We start from the raw sequence: 21,571 nt of genomic DNA on the forward strand, positions 1-21,571 counted from the left end.
GATTAGTTTTCTTCATCGATCAAACTTTGGTGTTTTTATTTCCTGTGGAGCTTTGTTTTTAATCCAAGATTAATTTATTCTGATATTTATTACTCTGGTTATTCCAGATTAAATGATGATGTTTATAAATCAGACGCCAGCACAGTTATGTCTGTTTATGAACATTTGATAACTGGATGGTTTATTAACCGCTAAACCACATTTTAGGAGAAAATTCTACAATTTGTTGAAAAACGACATTTGTTATCAAGTGTCATAGTCAAATTTTACTTCGATTTTATTTTATTTAGTTCGAATGATAAATAACATTTGAAGTTTCAAAACCAGGAACATTTAATCCTCATTGATTGTAGGAGTTACTCAGGATGTTTTTGTTGAGATAATGACATTTGTTTTTCCAGATAAAATGAAATAAAACCGTATGTAGTGTGGTGGAAAAAAAAGGATCTGATCCCGATGAGAGAGTCAATGTCAAATTTTCTGAAAGAGGACTCTGGTTTTACAGGGGTTGGGGCTGCCCTTTTGTACCAGGAAACAAGATGTTGATTCCTTATACAGGCATTAATGTAAGATAAGATCGTCTTATCTTAAAAGGGTAAAAAAAGTAAAAAAAAAAATATAATTACAAAATATAAACAGAATATACATTGGAATGAAAAATAAAAATAAGTGCAGTAAGGGAAAGAAAGGAAAAACAGTACAAAAAGCAGGTAGGATGTGTATGAGGTAGACAGATATTGCACATGTTTTGAATATAAAGTGGGTCCCAGCAGGTGAGGAGGGAGACAAATACATTTTCTCAGCTGAGGGGGGAATTAAATTAAGGAGTGTTTCCTTGATCAAGGTCCACACCAGACCTTTTTCAGACACTCGGTGTGGTTCTCTGTGGGAATGTGTTTTGGTCTTTTAAGAAAGAACAACAGTTACTTGTAACCTTGGACATAGATTACTGTACATGGATAAAGAAAATAAAAATACAAGATGAATAAAACAATTAAAGTAACACATTACTAAAGTTAAAACGAATAAAATCACACCTCACTATAGCTGAATAAGACGTGAAAAATGTCCTCCATATTAGTTTTCTAGTTTTGCTAGTAGTTTCCAACAGTTCTGTCTTTCTTGTATGTTGTTGTATATTGTTGTGTATTGTTGTATATTGTCTGGTCGTGTTAAAGGAGTTTTCGCTCCACCCCCCACTACTCCGCCTCTAACACTCACTCCTGAACTTTGTCTTTTGACTCAAACAGGTGAAGGTAAGAACTCGTTCTCACTTCTGATTTACCTGCAAAATTTGATCATTCTTGTTTCTGAAGACAAATCTACATGATTGTTAATGACAACATTTTTATTTTATTATTGATCAGAAACGCGAGAGGATCAAACCAGTGCAGGATCAGCTGATCTCTGTCCAACACCAGTGGTGTGTGTTTCCTCTGCAGATGAAGGTGTGTGTGTGAGCTGATGTGGACGTGAATTCAGCAGAATGGACCAGTGTGAGGACAGAGAGGAGGGAGTCCCTCCCTCTAAAACCTCTCTGTGTGGGGAACATGAGAGTCGGAGCAAAGCTCAGAGGTGAGATGAGCATCTCTAACTGTCCGTGACTCTTCTGCATGTTAGAGCTCAAGACACTCATCACCAAACCTCATTATTACAGGAATCAACCTGGACCTGGACCTGGACATGGACCTAAACCTATACCTAAACCTAGACTTAAACTTAAACCTGGACCTGGACCTGAATCCGGACCCAGCTGTTTGTCCTTGAAGAGCGACCAGTCAAAGGAATATGTTATTAACTTTAAAGGAGACCAACGTTCTGCTGTAAAGAGGTGAGTGTATCCAAACGCTGCCAATGATTTGTGTTTAATACTTTTTAAATAGACTAAATACTTTTATCTGTATAATTTCTTTTTTTATATAAATAGAATATTTCAATTTTGAACTTTTGTCTTCTGTCAGGGTCCATCAGAAAAGAGAATCTCTTGAACATGAACCCAGCTGTTTGTCCTTGAAGAGCGACCACTCAAAGGAATATGTTATTAACTTTAAAGGAGAGCAACAGTCGTCTTCAGAGAGGTGAGATGTATTTAAAGACATTAAATGTATTTAAATCAGTCCTCATGTTAGGAAAACTCCACATGTTTCTTACTGAGTAGATCCATGTAGTCCTGGACCCCTGTGGTCCTCCATCACCTGATGGTGATCTGAGCTTCCTCCTCATAGATCTTCATCTCCTGTCAGGAGCTTTTTCTTCTGGTTGACACATCTGGAGGTCTCACCTTCCAGAGGACTGATCCTGATGATGATACAGAGTTCCTCAGCTGCTTCATGTCTCCATCAGTTATCCCAACACAGTCTCACTCCGGAGGTCAAGAGCCTTTGGCGACATCTACCGACGCACAAGGTACCCTTCTGCGTCTCTTTCAGACGCAAATAGGCTATTGGCTGCAATGTAATCCCGTCTGCGGCTATATTTGACGCTCGCATAAGCTTGCAAAGTTCGTGATCACAGTTTTATATAAGCGCTAATTCATTGGAACTACAAAAGCTATGACGTAGCACAATGCTGTGTATTGTAACTTGGCACAAATTGTAGTTCTGGTAACCTCCTTCCGGTTTAGGGTTAAGATGTTGACATTAGGGTTCAGAAATCATATATCCGCTCATTTTTCAATAGACAAAGTGTGACCATAAAATGTATATTTATATTGTGAGTAGATGTATGTGATGGACAAGATCAATATATGCAGTTATTAGTGCTATTTTAACGTTTTGTCCTGCTGCCTATCTCGCCGACAGGAAGGGTTGTGTTCAATGGCGTAACGTATTAAGCAACATTTCAAAACAGATCTTTCAGACCTCATCCCGCGATCTATTTTGTTTCTATGAAGTGTTAATGTGGTTTATAATTTGTTTTAATATGGCGTTGTAAGAGCACAAGCTGTTAAAAATAAGGGCAGTAGAATACAGCAGGTAAGTATTTAATTTAGGAGTACGCTTGAGTAAACAGTAATTTTTTTAATATAAAATATACACTCACTGAAGAGAGATTGTGGGGGAAAATGCATATAGAAATGTCATCAAACCACACTTTTAAATTGAAGTACTACTCTGAGCGTCACATATAGACGGGATTACATTGGAGATGTCATACAATTTGGTGTATTCTATTTGTGTCTGAAAATTTCTCGCTAGAAATGTCATCAAACCATCTTTTAAATTTAAGTATATGCATTTTAAAAAAAAAGAGGAATGAGGAAACCGCTCGCGGTGATCAACTGCTCCGAGCGTCAAATATAGCCGCGGACGGGATTACATTGGAGTCAATAGGAGCCTATTTGCGTCTGAAAGAGACGCAGAAGGGTACCTTGTGCGTCAGTAGATGTCGTCAAAGGCTCTTGACCGTTCGTCGGACTCCGACGCCTCCGGAGTGAGACTGTGTTGGTTATCCATGTTCCTGATCGTGTTGTAACTTTTCACTGAGGTCACATGTACGTTATCAGTGGATCAGCAGGACTAGTAAACCTTCAGCACCACCAGTCCTCTGATGGACTGTCCTCATCCAAACAGGACTTCATGGACCTTCAGCTGGTGTTTGTCTCTGTGAGGACAGACATGATGTGAGCTAATTCTTCCTGGTTCCTCCACAGAGTGGACCAGCAGAGCTCAGAGCCTCCCAGCGGTCCGTCTGTCCAGCAGCATCAGACACAGCTTTTAAATAGACTAAATATTTTTATCTGTATAATTTGTTTTTTTATATAAATAGAATATTTAGATTTTGAACTTTTGTCTCTTCTGTCAGGATCCATCAGAAAAGAGACTCTCTTGAACATGAACCCAGCTGTTTGTCCTTCAAGAGCGACCAGTCAAAGGAATATGTTATTAACTTTAAAGGAGACCAACAGTCTTCTTCAAAGAGGTGAGATGTATTCAAACACATTAGATGTATTTAAATCAGTCCTCATGTTAGGAAATGTCCACATGTTTCTTCCTGAGTAGTTCCATGTAGTCCTGGACCCCTGTGCTCCTCCATCACCTGATGGTGATCTGAGCTTCCTCCTCATAGATTTTCATCTCCTGTCAGGAGCTTTTTCTTCTGGTTGACACATCTGGAGGTCTCACCTTCCAGAGGACTGATCCCGATGATGATCCAGAGTTCCTCAGCTGCTTCATGTCTCCATCAGTTATCCCAACACAGTCTCACTCCGGAGGTCAAGAGCCTTTGGCGACATCTACTGACGCACAAGGTACCCTTCTGCGTCTCTTTCAGACGCAAATAGGCTATTGGCTGCAATGTAATCCCGTCTGCGGCTATATTTGACGCTCGCATAAGCTTGCAAAGTTCGTGATCACAGTTTTATATAAGCGCTAATTCATTGGAACTACAAAAGCTATGACGTAGCACAATGCTGTGTATTGTAACTTGGCACAAATTGTAGTTCTGTAACCCCCTTCCGGTTTAGGGTTAAGATGTTGACATTAGGGTTCAGAAATCATATATCCACTCATTTTTCAATAGACAAAGTGTGACCAAAAAATGTATATTTATATTGTGAGTAGATTATGTGATGGACAAGATCAATATATGCAGTTATTAGTGCTATTTTAACGTTTTGTCCTGCTGCCTATCTCTGCGACAGGAAGGGTTGTGTTCAATGCCATAACGTATAAAGCAACGTTTCAAAACAGATATGTCATACCTCATCCCTTGATCTATTTTGTTTCTATGAAGTGTTAATGTGGTTTATAATTTGTTTTAATATGGCGTGACTTCCAAACAAGAGCATTTAGTTCAGTATACCCGCAGTATTAACGTTTTGTCCTGCTGCTCTATTTCGCCGACAGAAAAGGGTTGCGTTCAGTGGCGTAACGTATTAAGCAACATTTCAAAACAGATCTTTCAGACCTCATCCCGCGATCTATTTTGTTTCTATGAAGTGTTAATGTGGTTTATAATTTGTTTTAATATGGCGTTGTAAGAGCACAAGCTGTTAAAAATAAGGGCAGTAGAATACAGCAGGTAAGTATTTAATTTAGGAGTACGCTTGAGTAAACAGTAATTTTTTTAATATAAAATATACACTCACTGAAGAGAGATTGTGGGGGAAAATGCATATAGAAATGTCATCAAACCACACTTTTAAATTGAAGTACTACTCTGAGCGTCACATATAGACGGGATTACATTGGAGATGTCATACAATTTGGTGTATTCTATTTGTGTCTGAAAATTTCTCGCTAGAAATGTCATCAAACCATCTTTTAAATTTAAGTATATGCATTTAAAAAAAAAAGAGGAATGAGGAAACCGCTCGCGGTGATCAACTGCTCCGAGCGTCAAATATAGCCGCGGACGGGATTACATTGGAGTCAATAGGAGCCTATTTGCGTCTGAAAGAGACGCAGAAGGGTACCTTGTGCGTCAGTAGATGTCGCCAAAGGCTCTTGAGCGTTCATCGGATTCCGACGCCTCCGGAGTGAGACTGTGTTGGTTATCCATGTTCCTGATCGTGTTGTAACTTTTCACTGAGGTCACATGTACGTTCTCAGTGGATCAGCAGGACTAGTAAACCTTCAGCACCACAGACAGTCCTCTGATGGACTGTCCTCATCCAAACAGGACTTCATGGACCTTCAGCTGGTGTTTGTCTCTGTGAGGACAGACATGATGTGAGCTAATTCTTCCTGGTTCCTCCACAGAGTGGACCAGCAGAGCTCAGAGCCTCACAGCGGTCCGTCTGTCCAGCAGCATCAGACACAGCTGGACTCCATCTTTCTGGTCTGTACATGAACAACAACTGCTTCTCCATCTGTTCTGTTGATGTTTGTCTCCATGCTGGTCTCTGGAGACCAGTGGACTGTCAGTCTGTCCAACATGGACCTGATGTTTGTCTCCATGCTGGTCTCTGGAGACCAATGGACTGTCAGTCTGTCCAACATGGACCTGATGTTTGTCTCCATGCTGGTCTCTGGAGACCAGTGGACTGTCAGTCTGTCCAACATGGGTTTGATGTTTGTCTCCATGCTGGTCTCTGGAGACCAGTGGACTGTCAGTCTGTCCAACATGGGTCTGATGTTTGTGTCCGTGGTTTCAGTCTGATTGTGTCCTTCATGTGGTCTTCTGTTCCAGCTGCTGGAGGACAACATTGTCCTGTTTGTAAAGAACGAGCTGAAGAAGATCCAGAGGGGTCTGAGTCCAGATTACCCAGAATCCCTAGAGCATTTGTTGCAGGGTGAGGATGAAGAGCAGAGGAGGAGCAGCAGAGAGGCGTTTGTGAAGATCACAGTGAACTTCCTGAGGAGAATGAAGCACGAGGAGCTGGCTGAGCATCTGCAGAGATGTAAGAGGATTTCTTAACATTTTAACTGCTGAATAAATCACCCAGAATGCCTCAAGAGATGAACAACATTCACAGATCAGTCACAACATTAAACTCACTGAAAGATGAAGGGAGGAACTCTGCTCATCTTGTTCCAACAATGTTCTGCTGGAATCCGATCTGCATTCTTGATCCACATGAAGGTTATTTTGACCGTTGACACCCAGCTAAACATTTCTGCAAACCAGTCGCCCCCACATGGTCCCAGCACCCCCCCTATAGTAGCACCCTCCCTGTACAGGACAGCAGTGGACCTCAATAAACATGTTTAACCTACCAACACCACAAGATAACTGGAAGATTTTAGTCCTGGTTTTCCTCTACCAGGAATCCTGCTGAACTCCAGATTGTCTTGATGGTTCTGCAGGTTATTGGATCAGATCATCTTCTGGTGTTTTCAAATCCTAAACCTGAAAAATCCACTTCACAGACACCACAACAATAACTAGAACCCAACAACCCACAAACCACAACCCATCAGGGCTGTACTGCTAACATCCTGGTACTAGAAACTCTAGGACCCCCAGATGTTCTTGTCATTTCCACGTCCTGAATGTTCAGAGGTGTTTTGGTGGTAAAAGTGATTCTACTCAATATTGGACAGATCGTTGTAAAGTTAGAGTCGATCAGTGTCGGTTCACATCCTGATTCTTTAGGAAAATTAAGTTGAACTTCATAAAACACTAACTGGTTTCTTTTTTCCACTTTTATTAAGGTACTTTTGCTGAAGTTTGTAAAGAGCGGCTGAAGTCTAAGCTGAAGGAGAAGTACCAGTGTGTGTCTGAGGGGATTGTTAAAGCAGGAAACCCAACCCTTCTGAAGCAGATCTACACAGAGCTCTACATCACAGAGGGAGGGACTGGAGAGGTCAACAATGAACATGAAGTCAGACAGATTGAAGCAGCATCCAGAAAACCAGACAGAGCAGAAACAACCATCAGACAGGAAGACATCTTTAAACTCCCACCTGGAAGAGATGAACCAATCAGAACAGTGATGACGAAGGGAGTGGCCGGCATCGGGAAAACAGTCCTAACACAGAAGTTCGGTCTGGACTGGGCTGAAAGCAAAGTCAACCAGGACATCCAGTTACTGCTTCCATTCACCTTCAGAGAGCTGAATGTGCTGAAAGAGAGAAAGTTCAGCTTGGTGGAACTTGTTCATCACTTCTTCACTGAAACCAGAGGAATGTGCAGCTTTGAAGAGTTTCAGGTCGTGTTCATCTTTGACGGTCTGGATGAGAGTCGACTTCCTCTGGACTTCCACAACAATGAGGTCCTGACTGATGTTACAGAGTCCACCTCAGTGGATGTGCTGCTGACAAACCTCATCAGGGGGAACCTGCTTCCTTCTGCTCGTCTCTGGATCACCACACGACCCGCAGCAGCCAATCAGATCCCTCCTGAGTGTGTCTCCATGGTAACAGAGGTCAGAGGGTTCACTAACCCACAGAAGGAGGAATACTTCAGGAAGAGGTTCAGAGAAGAGGAGCAGACCAGCAGGATCATCTCCCACATCAAGACATCACGGAGCCTCCACATCATGTGCCACATCCCAGTCTTCTGCTGGATCACTGCTACGGTCCTGGAGAAAGTCCTGGAATCCAGAGAGGGAGGGGGGCTGCCCAAGACCCTGACTGAGATGTACATCCACTTCCTGGTGGTCCAGGCCAAACTGAAGAAGGTCAAGTATGATGGAGGAGCTGAGACGGATCCACACTGGAGTCCAGAGAGCAGGAAGATGGTGGAGTCTCTGGGAAAACTGGCTTTTGAGCAGCTGCAGAAAGGAAACCTGATCTTCTATGAACCAGACCTGAGAGAGTGTGGCATCGATGTCAGAGAGGCTTCAGTGTACTCAGGAGTGTTCACCCAGATCTTTAGAGAGGAGAGCAGCCTGTACCAGGACCAGGTCTTCTGCTTCATCCATCTGACTGTTCAGGAGTTTCTGGCTGCTCTTCATGTCCATCTGACCTTCATGAAGTCTGGAGTCAACCTGCTGGAGGAACAAAGAAACACAGAGACTCAGCTCTATCAGAACCTGCTGGAGGAACAAAGAAACACAGAGACTGACCTCTATCAGAGTGCTGTGGACAAGGCCTTACAGAGTCCAAACGGACACCTGGACTTGTTCCTCCGCTTCCTCCTGGGTCTTTCACTGGAGACCAATCAGACTCTCCTACGAGGTCTGTTGGAACCAGAACAAAGAAGTTCACAGAACAATCCGGAAACAGTTGCATACATCAAGAAGGAGATCAGTGAGGATCTGTCTGCAGAGAAAAGCATCAACCTGTTCCACTGTCTGAATGAACTGAACGATGGTTCTCTGGTGGAGGAGGTCCAACAGTCCCTGAGGTTAGGACGTCTCTCCACAGCTAAACTGTCTCCTGCTCAGTGGTCAGCTCTGGTCTTCATCTTACTGTCATCAGAAGATCTGGAGGTGTTTGACCTGAAGAAATACTCAGCTTCAGAGGAGGTTCTACGGAGGTTGCTGCCGGTGGTCAAAGCCTCCAAGAAAGTTGTGTAAGGACGAACACGGACACATCTGTTTTAGTTACAATCACATGTTATGTTCTTGGAGGAAACCAGTTAAATTCACTGTTCAACTAAGTTCAGGTTCATGTGGGACCAGTTCCCCTCAATGATTCATCTCAGGAAACTTTACATGCAGAGAAGAGAAATGCAGCTTTGATCAATACTGTAGTGCAGCAACACTTATTGAATATTAGTTCAATTGATCAATCTTCGCATAAAGTCTATGATTCATTAATTTGTTGATTTAAATAATCAATGTTTAAATTACATGACAGTTTCTCTTTAATATCCTCTGCAGGTTGAGTGGTTGTAACCTCTCAGAGGACATCTGTGCAGATCTGTCCTCAGTTCTCAGCTCTCAGTCCTCCAGTCTGACAGAACTGGACCTGAGTAACAACCACCTGCAGGATTCAGGACTAAAGAAGCTGTGCCCTGGACTGGAGAGTCCACACTGTCACCTGGAGTCTCTCAGGTCAGAATCCACCACGTGTTCAACTGTGGACCGTTGTATTAAATTTCACAGTGCACCAAATTATATGTAAAACATATATACAGCAATTAAACGTGTCTGGAATGACTGCAGTTAGATCCTTGGTTCATCATAGGTAGTTGTTCAGTCCATGTAAGAACATCCATTCCTAAAAAACTGAGATTTCCATGTATGGGGCAGGCTACAGGACCTCCTACCCCACATACAGAGTTCAACACTTGACAGTCTTACAGCAGGTCTCAGTTCTAGGCTTTTGGGCAGCTCTCCATCCAGGTACAATCACGGCTGTGATTTCAGCAGAACAAAGGAACCTGGCCAGTTCCCTCTATATACAAAAGCAGACCGTTTGGGCGCTCTGGTGAAATGCATCGGCAGCAGCGTCAGCATTTAGCCTCCTACCCCATGCCTTGTGCCTGGGTACTGACATACCCATATCCGGTAAAGCCAGAAGGTCTCCTAACACTCTTGTGATAGTCCTACGTAATCTCACAAGATTATTGCGTAATCTTGTGATAACGTTCATGCTCAAGGAAAAACAGTTTAGGCTGACAGAAACCGAATCCAGGACAGGAACATGAAATCAAGAGAGAGGGGCCGTCTCGATCCTGCGACGATGCACATTACTTTTCTCAGTTAAAAGCGTTACCGTGGCGACGATAGATGCCAAAAAGCGTGCCCCTCCATCTGATTGGTCCATACAGATAAAACTTTGTGGCTCAAGCCCCCCAATACAGTTTGACGTACATGCAAGAAAATCGGTACACACCTGTATCATGTCGCAACTTAAAGAAAAGTCTCTTGGCGCTATGGCCGAAACCCAACAGAAAGTCGGCCATTTTGAATTAATCGTGTAATTTTGGTGCATTTAATGCCATTCCTTTAGCCGCTTCTTCGCCCGAACCGTAACGTGCACCCAGGTGTGTTATACATCAAAATGTGCGTCTCGATCCTGCAAATATGTGCATTACTTTTCTCAGTCAAAAGCGTTACTGTGGCGACGATAGACACCAAAAAGCGCGCCCCCCCCTTCATCTGATTGGTCCATATTTGATAGTACCTACTTTCTGCCATAACTTTTGAATGGTTTTAAGATAAGATAAGATATTCCTTTATTAGTCCCACAGCGGGGAAATTCTCTTTACATAAAGAGTCGTGGGTGGTGTCATCGGACTCGGTTTTGAGTCCTTGAACATAATTGGTGAAGATTAGCCCCGCCCCTTTTGATAGTCTCTATTCTCTGCAATAACTTTCGAATGGTTTGATATAGAGAGTCGTGGGTGGTGTCTAATCCGCTAAATGTCCAGGCCTGAAAACATCTACATGCAAGGCATATAAGCTTCCACTGCACCACGCCTGAACGTGCACAAGGGTGCGAGGGCCCGTTCATTGCTGCTTGCAGCTTTAATTCTATTTTCAACTTGTCAGTCTGTCTTTAATTTCTGCTATTAAACTCTTTTACGTTTTAATGCAATTTTTAAAAATGTTTTTATGTAAAGCACTTTGAGTTGTCTTGTTCATGAAATGTTAAACAAATGAACTTTCCTAAATAACCTCATGATCTCTCTTTAATCTCCTCTGCAGGTTGAGTGACTGTAATCTCTCAGAGGACATCTGTGCAGATCTGTCCTCAGTTCTCAGCTCTCAGTCCTCCAGTCTGACAGAACTGGACCTGAGTAACAACCACCTGCAGGATTCAGGACTAAAGAAGCTGTGCCCTGGACTGGAGAGTCCACACTGTCACCTGGAGTCTCTCAGGTCAGAATCCACCACGTGTTCAACTGTGGACCGTTAGAACTGTGGTTGATATTGAAGGATTGTTGATGAGAGTTTTAATAACTGTAACTGGGTCCAGATCAGGTTGAAGCACTACAGACAGTCGGTCAGAACTGCGTGAGGATGATGAACGAGGAGAAGGGCTCCACTAAGTTCAGATAAACGTCTGTTTGGAGTTTAGTCAGTTTCAGGTTATTTCAGTGATTGGGGGTGTTTTTTTCTTCCTTTAATTGAAGAGTATAAACAAGTTTGTCCACATGTGAATATCTCTAAGCACCCCTCTCTAATCTGATCTCTTCTTTATCAATAAGTTCTCAAATAAGACGTTTATGTCAGAATTTGAAATGTTTCCTATTTATTATTGAATTAGTTTCCATAAAATTATGAAACTGGAGCACCAATAACTGTCAAATGGTGACGACCTCAGCAGCAGAGGTGTCTGTTCTTTTAATCTCGACTCTCGACTATCTCGAGTCTGTGTCTGGAAGTCCACAAGGTGCTGGACTGATCAATATTCTGTCAGTGATCCATTTCTTTTCATTTTCATCAGACCTTGAATAGAAACCAGCAGATTGTTTCTGGAGACTTCAGAACATTTCAGACCAAACGACGTCCCTGGAAACACGAACGCTGTTTGGTTGAGAAAAGAGTCAGAAAGTCAAATGTTTATTCAGCTCAAATGAAGCTCATTAAAGTGATCTTTACACACAGCTGACTTATCTGGTTGTAAAACTCACTAAAGTGTTGAGGACAGACACGTCAGTCATGGAGTGTGATGTGACGTGTTCAGGTCACATAATGCTCTTCGCACGTCTCTTTCCACATCTGGATGCTGTCGGCCTCAGCAGCAATGGGACTCCTTGTATGTTGATGTTCATCCACAAGTTTAGTTCAGGCTGAAACGTCTCAGCAACATTTTTTGGATTCAGGGTGAATTCCAGTGTTTCTGCTGATCCTTTTCCTTCAGCGCCATCATCAGGTGAACTAGAATTAGTCTCAGAGCAGTTCTCTCAGAGTCTCTGCATGTGTGTTGTGTTGTGTGTCTGCAGGCTGTCAGGCTGTCTGATCTCAGAGGAAGGCTGTGTTTCTCTGGTCTCAGCTCTGAGCTCCAACCCCTCCCATCTGAGAGAGCTGGACCTGAGCTACAACCATCCAGGAGAGTCAGGAAGGAAGCTTTTGTCTGCTGGACTGGAGGATCCCCGCTGGAGACTGGACACTCTCAGGTATGGACATCAGTGTGCTGGACTCTTCATGGTGTTGTGGACATAATCTTTTGGCCCTTTTGCACTAGTCCTTACTCGGCCCGACTCGGCTCGTCACGCCTCTACCCGCCTCTACCCGCCTCTACCCGTTTTGTCCCCGCTTGTTTTTCCACAGCCAGGTGAGAAGTGGGCAGGTTGGGGTGAAGCTGCTGTGACGTACTCGATTGCGCAACCGCTTTGTTCATGTCGGCGCTGATCAGAAATCAGCTGGAGCCGCGAGCGGCTGAGAGTAAAACAGCCCCTCTACATCCCTTTTTTAATTATCTCCTCAGCCACCAGGTTTATGAACATCTGCACCTCAGAGTTGGATCACCAAACAGACGTTTTGCGCTTTATAATAAAATCACTGCGAGCCGCGAGTCACGCTCGCGCTGACTCCCGCTTCTTGATTCAAACGTCTGACGGCCCCGCCCCCCGACCAATCAGTGGCGCGGAAGGTGGTGATGTCAGAAATAGTCCCGGCTCAGCCCGGATAGAACCTCGCCAGAATGGTTACAGAAAAAGTATCGACTTGGAGCGGCTCTACCCGTCTCAGCCCCTAGTGCAAAAGCGCAAGACCGGGCTGTGGCGGTTAGAAGCGAGCTGAGGCGGGACTAGTGCGAAAGGGCCATTTGTGGCTCTCTGGCTTTGAACAGAGATCTTTGAGCAGATGGAGCTGCTGCAGCTCATCTGGTGCTGCAGCAGAGCTGATAGATGCAGTTCACAACTCTGAGCCGTTCTTGAGCCGGTAAACATCCCAGAACCACAGCAGTGTGGTTTTCAGGCCCATCACAGCACGATAACAGCTGCACCTTCACTCATCCACGACACGGTCTCCTCCTGCTGCTGATTCAGCAGAGATGAAATCAGATGAAAAGAATGTGTTCAAACTGTGCTGGAACGTGACGACCACAGGACAGGACTTCAGAGATGCTGTATTCAAGTTCATCTGTCCAAGTGTTGGACTGTTCCTTCATCAGTGTGTGAGAGCCATGTAATGTCCATGTTTGCTGAGAGAGACTGTGCTGGTCTGACCCCCCTCCTCCTTTCAGGGTGGAGCCTGCTGGACAACGATGGTTGACACCAGGTCTGAGGAAGTGTAAGTGTGTTTTTATTTCATTCACACTTTCAACCATCTTCACACTGACACATCACTCATTCATGAGTCCATCAATGATAAATGACAGATCAATAATAACTGCCGCTGGTTTGTTGGTTCTCTCCATCAGATTCCTGTCAACTCACCATCGACACAAACACAGTCAACAACAACATCAAACTGTCTGACAACAACAGGAAGATGATGTTTGTGAAGGAGGATCAGTCATATCCTGATCATCCAGACAGGTTTGATTACTGGCGTCAACTGCTGTGTAGAGAAGTTCTGACGGGTCGCTGTTACTGGGAGGTCCAGTGGAGCGGAGATGTTTCTGTATCAGTGAGTTACAGAAGAATCAGCAGGAAAGGAGGCTCTGTTGACTGTTTGTTTGGAAGGAACAATCATTCCTGGAGGCTGGACTGTTATGATGATGGTCTGTACAATGTCTGTTACAATAAGAGAGTAACAACTTCCTCCTCCTCTTCCTCAGTCTCTGACAGAGTAGCAGTGTATGTGGACGTTCCTGCTGGAACTCTGTCCTTCTACAGCGTCTCCTCTGACAGACTGTTCCACCTCCACACCTTCAACACCACATTCACTAAACCTCTCTATCCTGGATTCTGGTTCCGGCCTGGTTCTGGTTCTTCAGTGTCTCTGTGTTGAGTTCAGTCTCCAGAGTCTCCTCCTGTCAGAGAAACTGTCTCTGTTGAACAGATAGTTGAGTCTGTACATCTGTCTCTGTTTCCACCAGAACACCTAAATCACATGTTGCTGAAACTGTTCTGAATGATTCCTTGGAAACTTCTTCCTCTTCCGGTCCTCTAAAGGTGGAAGCTGCCTTTATTCCAGGATCCACATGTTGTTCTTCCGTCTGTTTCCAGTCAGAGCTTCACGGTGAACAGCAGCATGTTGTTTCTCTGCAGCTCAGTTCAGCTGAGATCATTCACTTCATGTCAGCTGCAGTTAGTTTGCCGGGGGTCGGCCTTGTTGATTTTAAATGTACTACCATGATTTTTATGTACATTTGTCAGTAGAAGGAGAAATCAACAACAATAATTTGCTTCTATGGTTCCTAGACTGTAGAAGAAGAACTGGACAACCCTCCATGAAGTCATCTGTAATGTTGTTTTCAGCTCTGATTTTCTCACCTGATTATTCAGGGAGTCAAGAAAACTGTTTGGAAATAAGATATTTTTATTGCAACCACAGATTTTATGGTCCATCGTCCACTGGATCACATTTCTACCAAATCTATATTTCTGCAGATACCAAATATAATCAGCTGTTTTCCTCCATCAAAAGCTGTTTCAGCATCTAGAGTGCAGACTGCAGCTCAGGGAGGTAGTGTTGTCGATTACTGAACAATATTAAAGTTTTTTATGATGTCATCACATGAGTGTTGGTTTGTCTTTAAGCCGCTTAGATAAATGTCATTCTGGTTGCTGCCGTCTTGTCCGTACAAATCAACCATCAACATCGATACCAACTACTGTCCATAGATGCAAATGGGGAACAAGTCCTGGTGTCGGCCTCCGTACAACTTGACTGGAACATGTTTATGACCAAATAAATGTTGGAAACAGCCAGATCCAGACCTGCAGTCCTTCTGTTGACCACTGGGGTCCAGATCCAGACCTGAAGTTAACAGATCATAATTCTACAATTTTAAAGCTTAAATAACGAAATAACACATCTCTTTGTGCAGTTATCTTTTATTAGAAATGTCTTAAACCTCTTTTGTGTCTTCACCTCTTTTTGAGCGCTGCTGACCACAACTGCAGGATGCCAGTCAGGCGCGTTTCCATTACCTTGAGATTCAGGAGAAAACCCAGATATCCAAACAGAAATCCTGTACTGGAGACGGCACTAATTCAAAAACCTCCAGAATATCCAATAAACCTTTTGACACTTCCAGGAGGTGGTTTTTCAGCTAATAATCCAGTTTAGTGTCAAAGTAGAAAAAGGATATCAGTAGAAACACCGATCCTATGGAAGTAAATCTGTTCCATCAGATTTTGAACTTTACAAGTCTCTGAATTTCACCCAGCAAGATTTTACACAACAAATGAATTGATATACATTTTTCTGTATCTGAATTAAACTCCTCCATTTTTCAACACTTTTCTACAATATTTTTTCAGTGTTTTAAATTTAAAGAGTTGAAGATTAGAAATTCACATTGTCCAAGTTAAACAGGCCGAATTCAGAGGTTAAAGTTCACTGTCAGAAATCCCTTTTAACATCCGGGCCACTAGGATAACTAGTCAACCAGGATGACGTCAAACTGGCATCCAGCCAATCAAATCATTGTCCGTCTGTCAAATGACACTGACCGGCGTTGCTTCGGTCTCAGGCAGCCAAGGACGGGGGCACATCTGGAAGATCTGGAAGTGTTTATCGTTTTATATCTCCCGATTCTCTTCTTTATTGACGCCGTTTAATAGATCAAACCAATTTGTAACTTTTCTTCTGATTTTTATTTTTAACTTTTGAAGTGGTGTTCTATGGAGCTAGAACAGTCTCATAATTCACAAATGCACAGGACAAGTTTTACAAATGCACAGACCGATTTGCAAATACACACACCGTTTCACACGTGCACAGGACAAGTTTTACAAATGCACAGACCGATTTGCAAATACACACACAGTTTCACACGTGCACAGAACAATTCACACGTGCGTAGGACAAGATACACAAATGTATTTTTGATGCACACACAAATATAACCTGATTTACACATGTTTTTTTGTCTGTGAGCTGCGCTGGATTTGTGTGTGAGTTTTGAGACTCTCCTGACGTGACAAGATCCACACGTAGGTTTTTTTTAACCCGGAAGGATCTGCAACCAATCAGATTAAAGGGGCGGATACACCTGCTGTTTGAGCTGCGTTAGCGCTGGTTTGTCGGGCTGATCAACCAGAGCCGTCAGGAGACTGCACTCCAAGTCCTGCCGATGCAGCAGCTGATGAGAAACAGCGGAGATTTTTATATATTTGAACTACAGGTGTCTTTCAGGAGAACAAGCCTGTTGACGGGGGTGAATATTGCTGCAGTCTCGTTCTGGCTCTGGCCGTGGGTGGCGCTGGTCCCGGTCAGACCAGCTGACCAGGGACCAGACACGGAGGTCAGAAACAAGCAGCTGTTATCCTCACATTTATGATGTGACATCGCCACCACACAGAGACAAACGTGTGTCAAAACAGCGGTGGCAGATCAACACATTCCCGGTGCAGATAGAGTCATGCATGGGAAGATGCAGCCGTGATGATGCTGGTCGGGGTTTAGTCCACCGATCATCAAACATCTGAGCTGATACAGAGGTTCTTCGGTTATCAGTCGACTGATACCGACGTTACTCCAGATATTTGGGTAAATTAATCTCCTGACATGCGCGTGCTGCTCCACCTGCAGCTCGTCCCCGTCAGGCAGCGCAGCAGCTCTCTGCTGTCTGTCTGGTTCTGAGATGAATCAGCGGGACAGTAATACTTCGTGAAACCAAACGGAGCAAATATATAAAAATCTCCGCTGTTTTTCATCATCAGTTGCTGCATCGGCAGGACTTGGAGTGCAGTCTCCTGACGGCTCTGGTTGATCAGCCCGACAAACCAGCGCTAACGCAGCTCAAACAGCAGGTGTATCCGCCCCTTTAATCTGATTGGTTGCAGATCCTTCCGTGTTAAAAAAAACCTACGTGTGGATCTTGTCACGTCAGGAGAGTCTCAAAACTCACACACAAATCCAGCGCAGCTCACAGACAAAAAAACATGTGTAAATCAGGTTATATTTGTGTGTGCATCAAAAATACATTTGTGTATCTTATCCTACGCACGTGTGAATTGTTCTGTGCACGTGTGAAACTGTGTGTGTATTTGCAAATCGGTCTGTGCATTTGTAAAACGTGTCCTGTGCACGTGTGAAACGGTGTGTGTATTTGCAAATCGGTCCGTGCATTTGTAAAACTTGTCCTGTGCATTTGTGAATTATGAGACTGTTCTAGCTCCATAGTGTTCAGCCATTAAAGTTAGTTTTTCAAGCAACACTCAGACTTTTTTATTGTCATTCTACCCATTTACAGGATAAACAAAAGGCATATTCAGGTTTTGGTACAGATTATAATTGGACTAAGTAATAACAGAAGTAAAATAACATAATAAAATAGTAAAGTAACCATAATACAAACTCATCTTTACAGCAGACTGTTATGAAGTTATATATTCTGCAACCTTGTTCAAACTGAGGCAGCAGGAATAATAACATGACACAAAAGATTAAATAAAACAAAACATAAACCATTTTGTAGCTTTTATTTATTTTTCTACAGACAGTTTGATGACTGGTGTGATGATGAGAACAGACTGCCCTCTTGTGGTGACACTAGAAACTACACATTTGTTCCATTTAACAACATTATCGTGTGTAATTCATTTAATTACAGAAGTATTCATTGACTACAGACTACAATTACATTAATTCATGTCCGAAAACAGACGAAAATTGTTTTTGCACTAGTTCCTCTAGAAAGAGACTCGTTAACGCCGTGAACTTGATTTTATTTTGAAAGGAATAACAGGAAGTAATTTTGTTATGGAATTCTTCTAACTTTACACTTTATGCAGTTACCACGTATCACCACCAGATGGCAGAATGGACCCTCACCTCCATAGACATAAACGTAGACGCCTCATTGAGCGAGAGGGACCTGATTGAGGCAAGATGGCCGACAAGGGCGATGCCATACCGAAAAACGAAAATTATAAATCACACACACACACACACACACACACACACACACACACACACACACACACACACACACACACACACACACATATATATATATATATATATATATATATATATATATATATATATATATATATATATATATATATATATATATTACATATAAAACGGTACATGTTAATAAAAAACGTATATAATATAAATGTACTTACTATAGATGCAAAAAAAAAAAAAAAAAAAAATACATATATACTTTTTACTTTGGTTTTCTGGTAGATTCCTGCCGGTGGTTTCCTAACCCACCAGGGATCTTCAGGGATGAGGGGCATCATGAGGAACACAGTGGCCCCAGACATGTGTTACTGCAACAGCACAGTTTCTTGGTCTGAAGATGTGTTCATTATCAGATTTAACTATTAAATTCATGCAATGATTATATTTTTCTACTGTCAGTTTTCTATTAATTCTATCTTATTTTTGGAATCCAGGTAAACACAACATTACACTATAAATGCTGGCAACAGTAAGAACTTTACTTGTAGTTCTTTTTTTTTAAATCAACTTTTTATTCTCCAAATATAAAATAGAAAAACAAACATACAAAGAAAAAAGATCAAAAACAAGGGAAAAGCATGAAACATCAATGAGGAGGAATAAATGAAACTGAACATAAAACAATAAAAAAATAATTAACAATGACTGTGAGGTCAGCATCAGACTCCCACTGGCCATCATGATCTCAGCCTTCAGTCTGGTCTAGCCCTCTCCTTCCAGGACTTTGATCAATATTTGAAAAACAGTTAAATGAATTATACTCTAAAGTGTGCACTGTTTTGGTTTTATGTTTTCCAAAGGAATAAAATATAATAATTTCCTTCCATTTCCCAAGGAAGCTCTATTGACCATCTCACCTCTGGGAGCATCACATCAGAGACAAAATCCAGCAGTTTAATCTCCCCTTCTCTTTATTCTTGCTCCTATACCTGTGACCTCCTCAATAATCCTCAGTAGCTCAAAGATCTATTGAAAATAAAAGTAGAAATCAAAAAATTCATCTTTTATGTTATATATCCTCATCCCTGGAGATTCCTGGTGGGTTAGGAAACCACCGGCAGGATTTTACCATAAAACCAAAATAAAGTTAAAAAAAACGTGTGTATGTATGTGTATATATATATATATATATATATATATATATATATATATATATATATATATATATATATATATATATATATATATATATATATATATATCACTGATTCTTGAGAGTTGGGACAAAACATGTCCTACATAGAAATGTCTAATTTATATTGGAAATCAAGAAATTCATCATGGTTAACCTACTTACAAAGTTAAATCTAAAGGAACTGTGTATTCCCATGTTCTTTTTATAACGCATTTTACACTTTATCTGTGTGAATTTGTGTAAATGTATGGCCTGTAGTTAAGAGGTCCATGTTATTATACCGGTCCTCAGCAAGAGGTCACAGTATTGACCCACCCAAAAAACTTAAAAAAAACTCTGAGTGTGCAAATATTAAATAACAAAGGGCCAAATCCACAAAGAATAGATTGCGCCCGCAAATAGCGCTTTGAATTGCACCGCATTTGCGCCCGCAATTTTCCCCCGCTTTAAGGTCCTATTGACAAAAGATTTTGCTCTAATGATATGCCGGCGCAAACACGCCCATAAAGTTTTGCAGCTGAGTGCAATTTTCCCTTGTCTGAGTAAGTGAGCGGAGCTGTTTCCAGTGTTCTCCATATTTCAGCACACAGATTGGTCCATAATGAAAACTGCAGAGAGCACAACAGCCTCAACTTTCACGTATTTGTACTTCTTTAGTATTTCGCATGTATGACATAAGCTAATGAAATGTCAAATGTTAAGAGGCTGTGCGCATTTACGCACAAGGCACAGCACCAGTAACTTCATTAACACCGGATCGGGATCAGATCAGGATCTGATGGTAATTCATGTTCTGTGTTTTGCTACACACACCTACAGGTCAGCTGTTAAACACACACATTCTATATTTATATGTTCATATGGTGGAATTGTTTGTAATAAAGCAGCCCCTTACTGTATGGATGAATCCTGAGCTCCGTCCTGTTATTTTTATTTCTAAATCCGAGATAAGTCCACAACCCCACTTGATCTGACTGTCTACAGTCATGTCTGACTGTAGATTTCACTTTTAATATCATTCAGTATCACACAGGCTTGAATGATATTGAAGAGAGGGAGAAACAGAGACAGAGCGGGAGTGAGGAGTGAGTTTGCGCGCAGTTAATACACGCTTCGAAAAGACGGTATTTGCTCCACTATTTTTGCGTGTGGCAAATAGCGCTGGCCTTTGTGAATTAGACGGTTTTTGCCATGAGGCTTATTTGCATAGAAAGGGGGCAATTTTGCGCAGAATGTATGAATATTACCTAATTTACATGCATGCAAATAGCACAGGCGCACCATGACGCTATTTGCTTGGCAGCGCAGTTTGTGGTGCAATTCACCCTTTGCGGGTGCTTTGTGAATTAGACGCTCTCTTTTTGTCTCATTTGCACCGGTTTAGCGGCCGCAAAAGCCGCGCAATCCTTTTGTGGATTTGGCCCAAAGAGTGGTAATATGCTAATATAATATAATTTGTGAACATAGTCAAGAATTAAAATATTATATTTATACATAAATGTACACATATAGCATGAATTAAATCATTACATATTGCATAATTTGACCTTGTACTGTATACCCTACACTTCTGACTTGTAGAGCATGGATAGGCTGTGGTCTGCTTAGTATTGTGTAACTTTCCCAGCGCTTATATTATAAATATACTGTATATTACATTAAAGGACCAGTTTGTAGATTTTAACATATCGTGGTGAAACTGAATATTACATTGAATGGTCATCTCTATGGAGGGATCCACTTCTATGTTCATATAAAGGTCTCATACATGTTTCATTATTTCAATTTGTATTGTAGAAAAGCACGACTAGACAGAAATTGTCAGTCGAGTAGCAAAAGAGAAGAAATAGAGAGAACCAACGGAAGAGAAGAGAGAAATTAAACAGAACCAGAGAGAAAACATGAGATGCAAGAGAAGGAGAGACAAAGGTGGAAGAAGAGAGTTCAAGACAAAAAGGTAATACATATAGGTGACATGGGAGACAGGGCAAAGAGGCACCAGAGAAAATATTGGAAAAATGCACAGAAAAGGTCCAGACAGCGAAGGTCCAGTGAAAGTTCAGTGCTGCAAGCAGACGACCCCCCAGATATGGAAGAGGAGATGGAGATGGAAGATGTGA

The 21,571-nt window shown here is 42.1% G+C and overlaps 1 protein-coding gene across 1 annotated transcript; it reads left to right on the plus strand.

Annotated features, from left to right (window-relative positions):
- The first annotated feature begins 331 nt into the window (after positions 1-331).
- LOC133419734 (NLR family CARD domain-containing protein 3-like) lies at positions 332-14,907 on the plus strand. The gene is made up of 12 exons (XM_061709138.1): positions 332-1,575; positions 1,658-1,831; positions 1,962-2,078; positions 3,805-3,921; positions 5,703-5,781; positions 6,133-6,343; positions 7,098-8,901; positions 9,212-9,385; positions 10,985-11,158; positions 12,226-12,399; positions 13,470-13,516; positions 13,647-14,907. Exons 1-12 carry the CDS (start codon positions 1,487-1,489, stop codon positions 14,177-14,179), a joined length of 3,693 nt encoding a protein of 1,230 aa, XP_061565122.1. The 5' UTR covers positions 332-1,486; the 3' UTR covers positions 14,180-14,907.
- Positions 14,908-21,571: the final 6,664 nt, after the last annotated feature.

This window comes from Cololabis saira, chromosome 19, assembly GCF_033807715.1.
Source record: "Cololabis saira isolate AMF1-May2022 chromosome 19, fColSai1.1, whole genome shotgun sequence".
Classification (NCBI taxonomy): domain Eukaryota; kingdom Metazoa; phylum Chordata; class Actinopteri; order Beloniformes; family Belonidae; genus Cololabis; species Cololabis saira.

Bases quoted from the DNA above. Each gene is read 5' to 3' on its own strand.
- LOC133419734 (XM_061709138.1), top strand. From the start codon at position 1,487: ATGGACCAGTGTGAGGACAGAGAGGAGGGAGTCCCTCCCTCTAAAACC. The intron at 8,902-9,211 runs GTAAGGACGAAC...TATCCTCTGCAG, and splicing joins AAAGCCTCCAAGAAAGTTGT to GTTGAGTGGTTGTAACCTCT. The intron at 11,159-12,225 runs GTCAGAATCCAC...GTGTGTCTGCAG, and splicing joins TGTCACCTGGAGTCTCTCAG to GCTGTCAGGCTGTCTGATCT.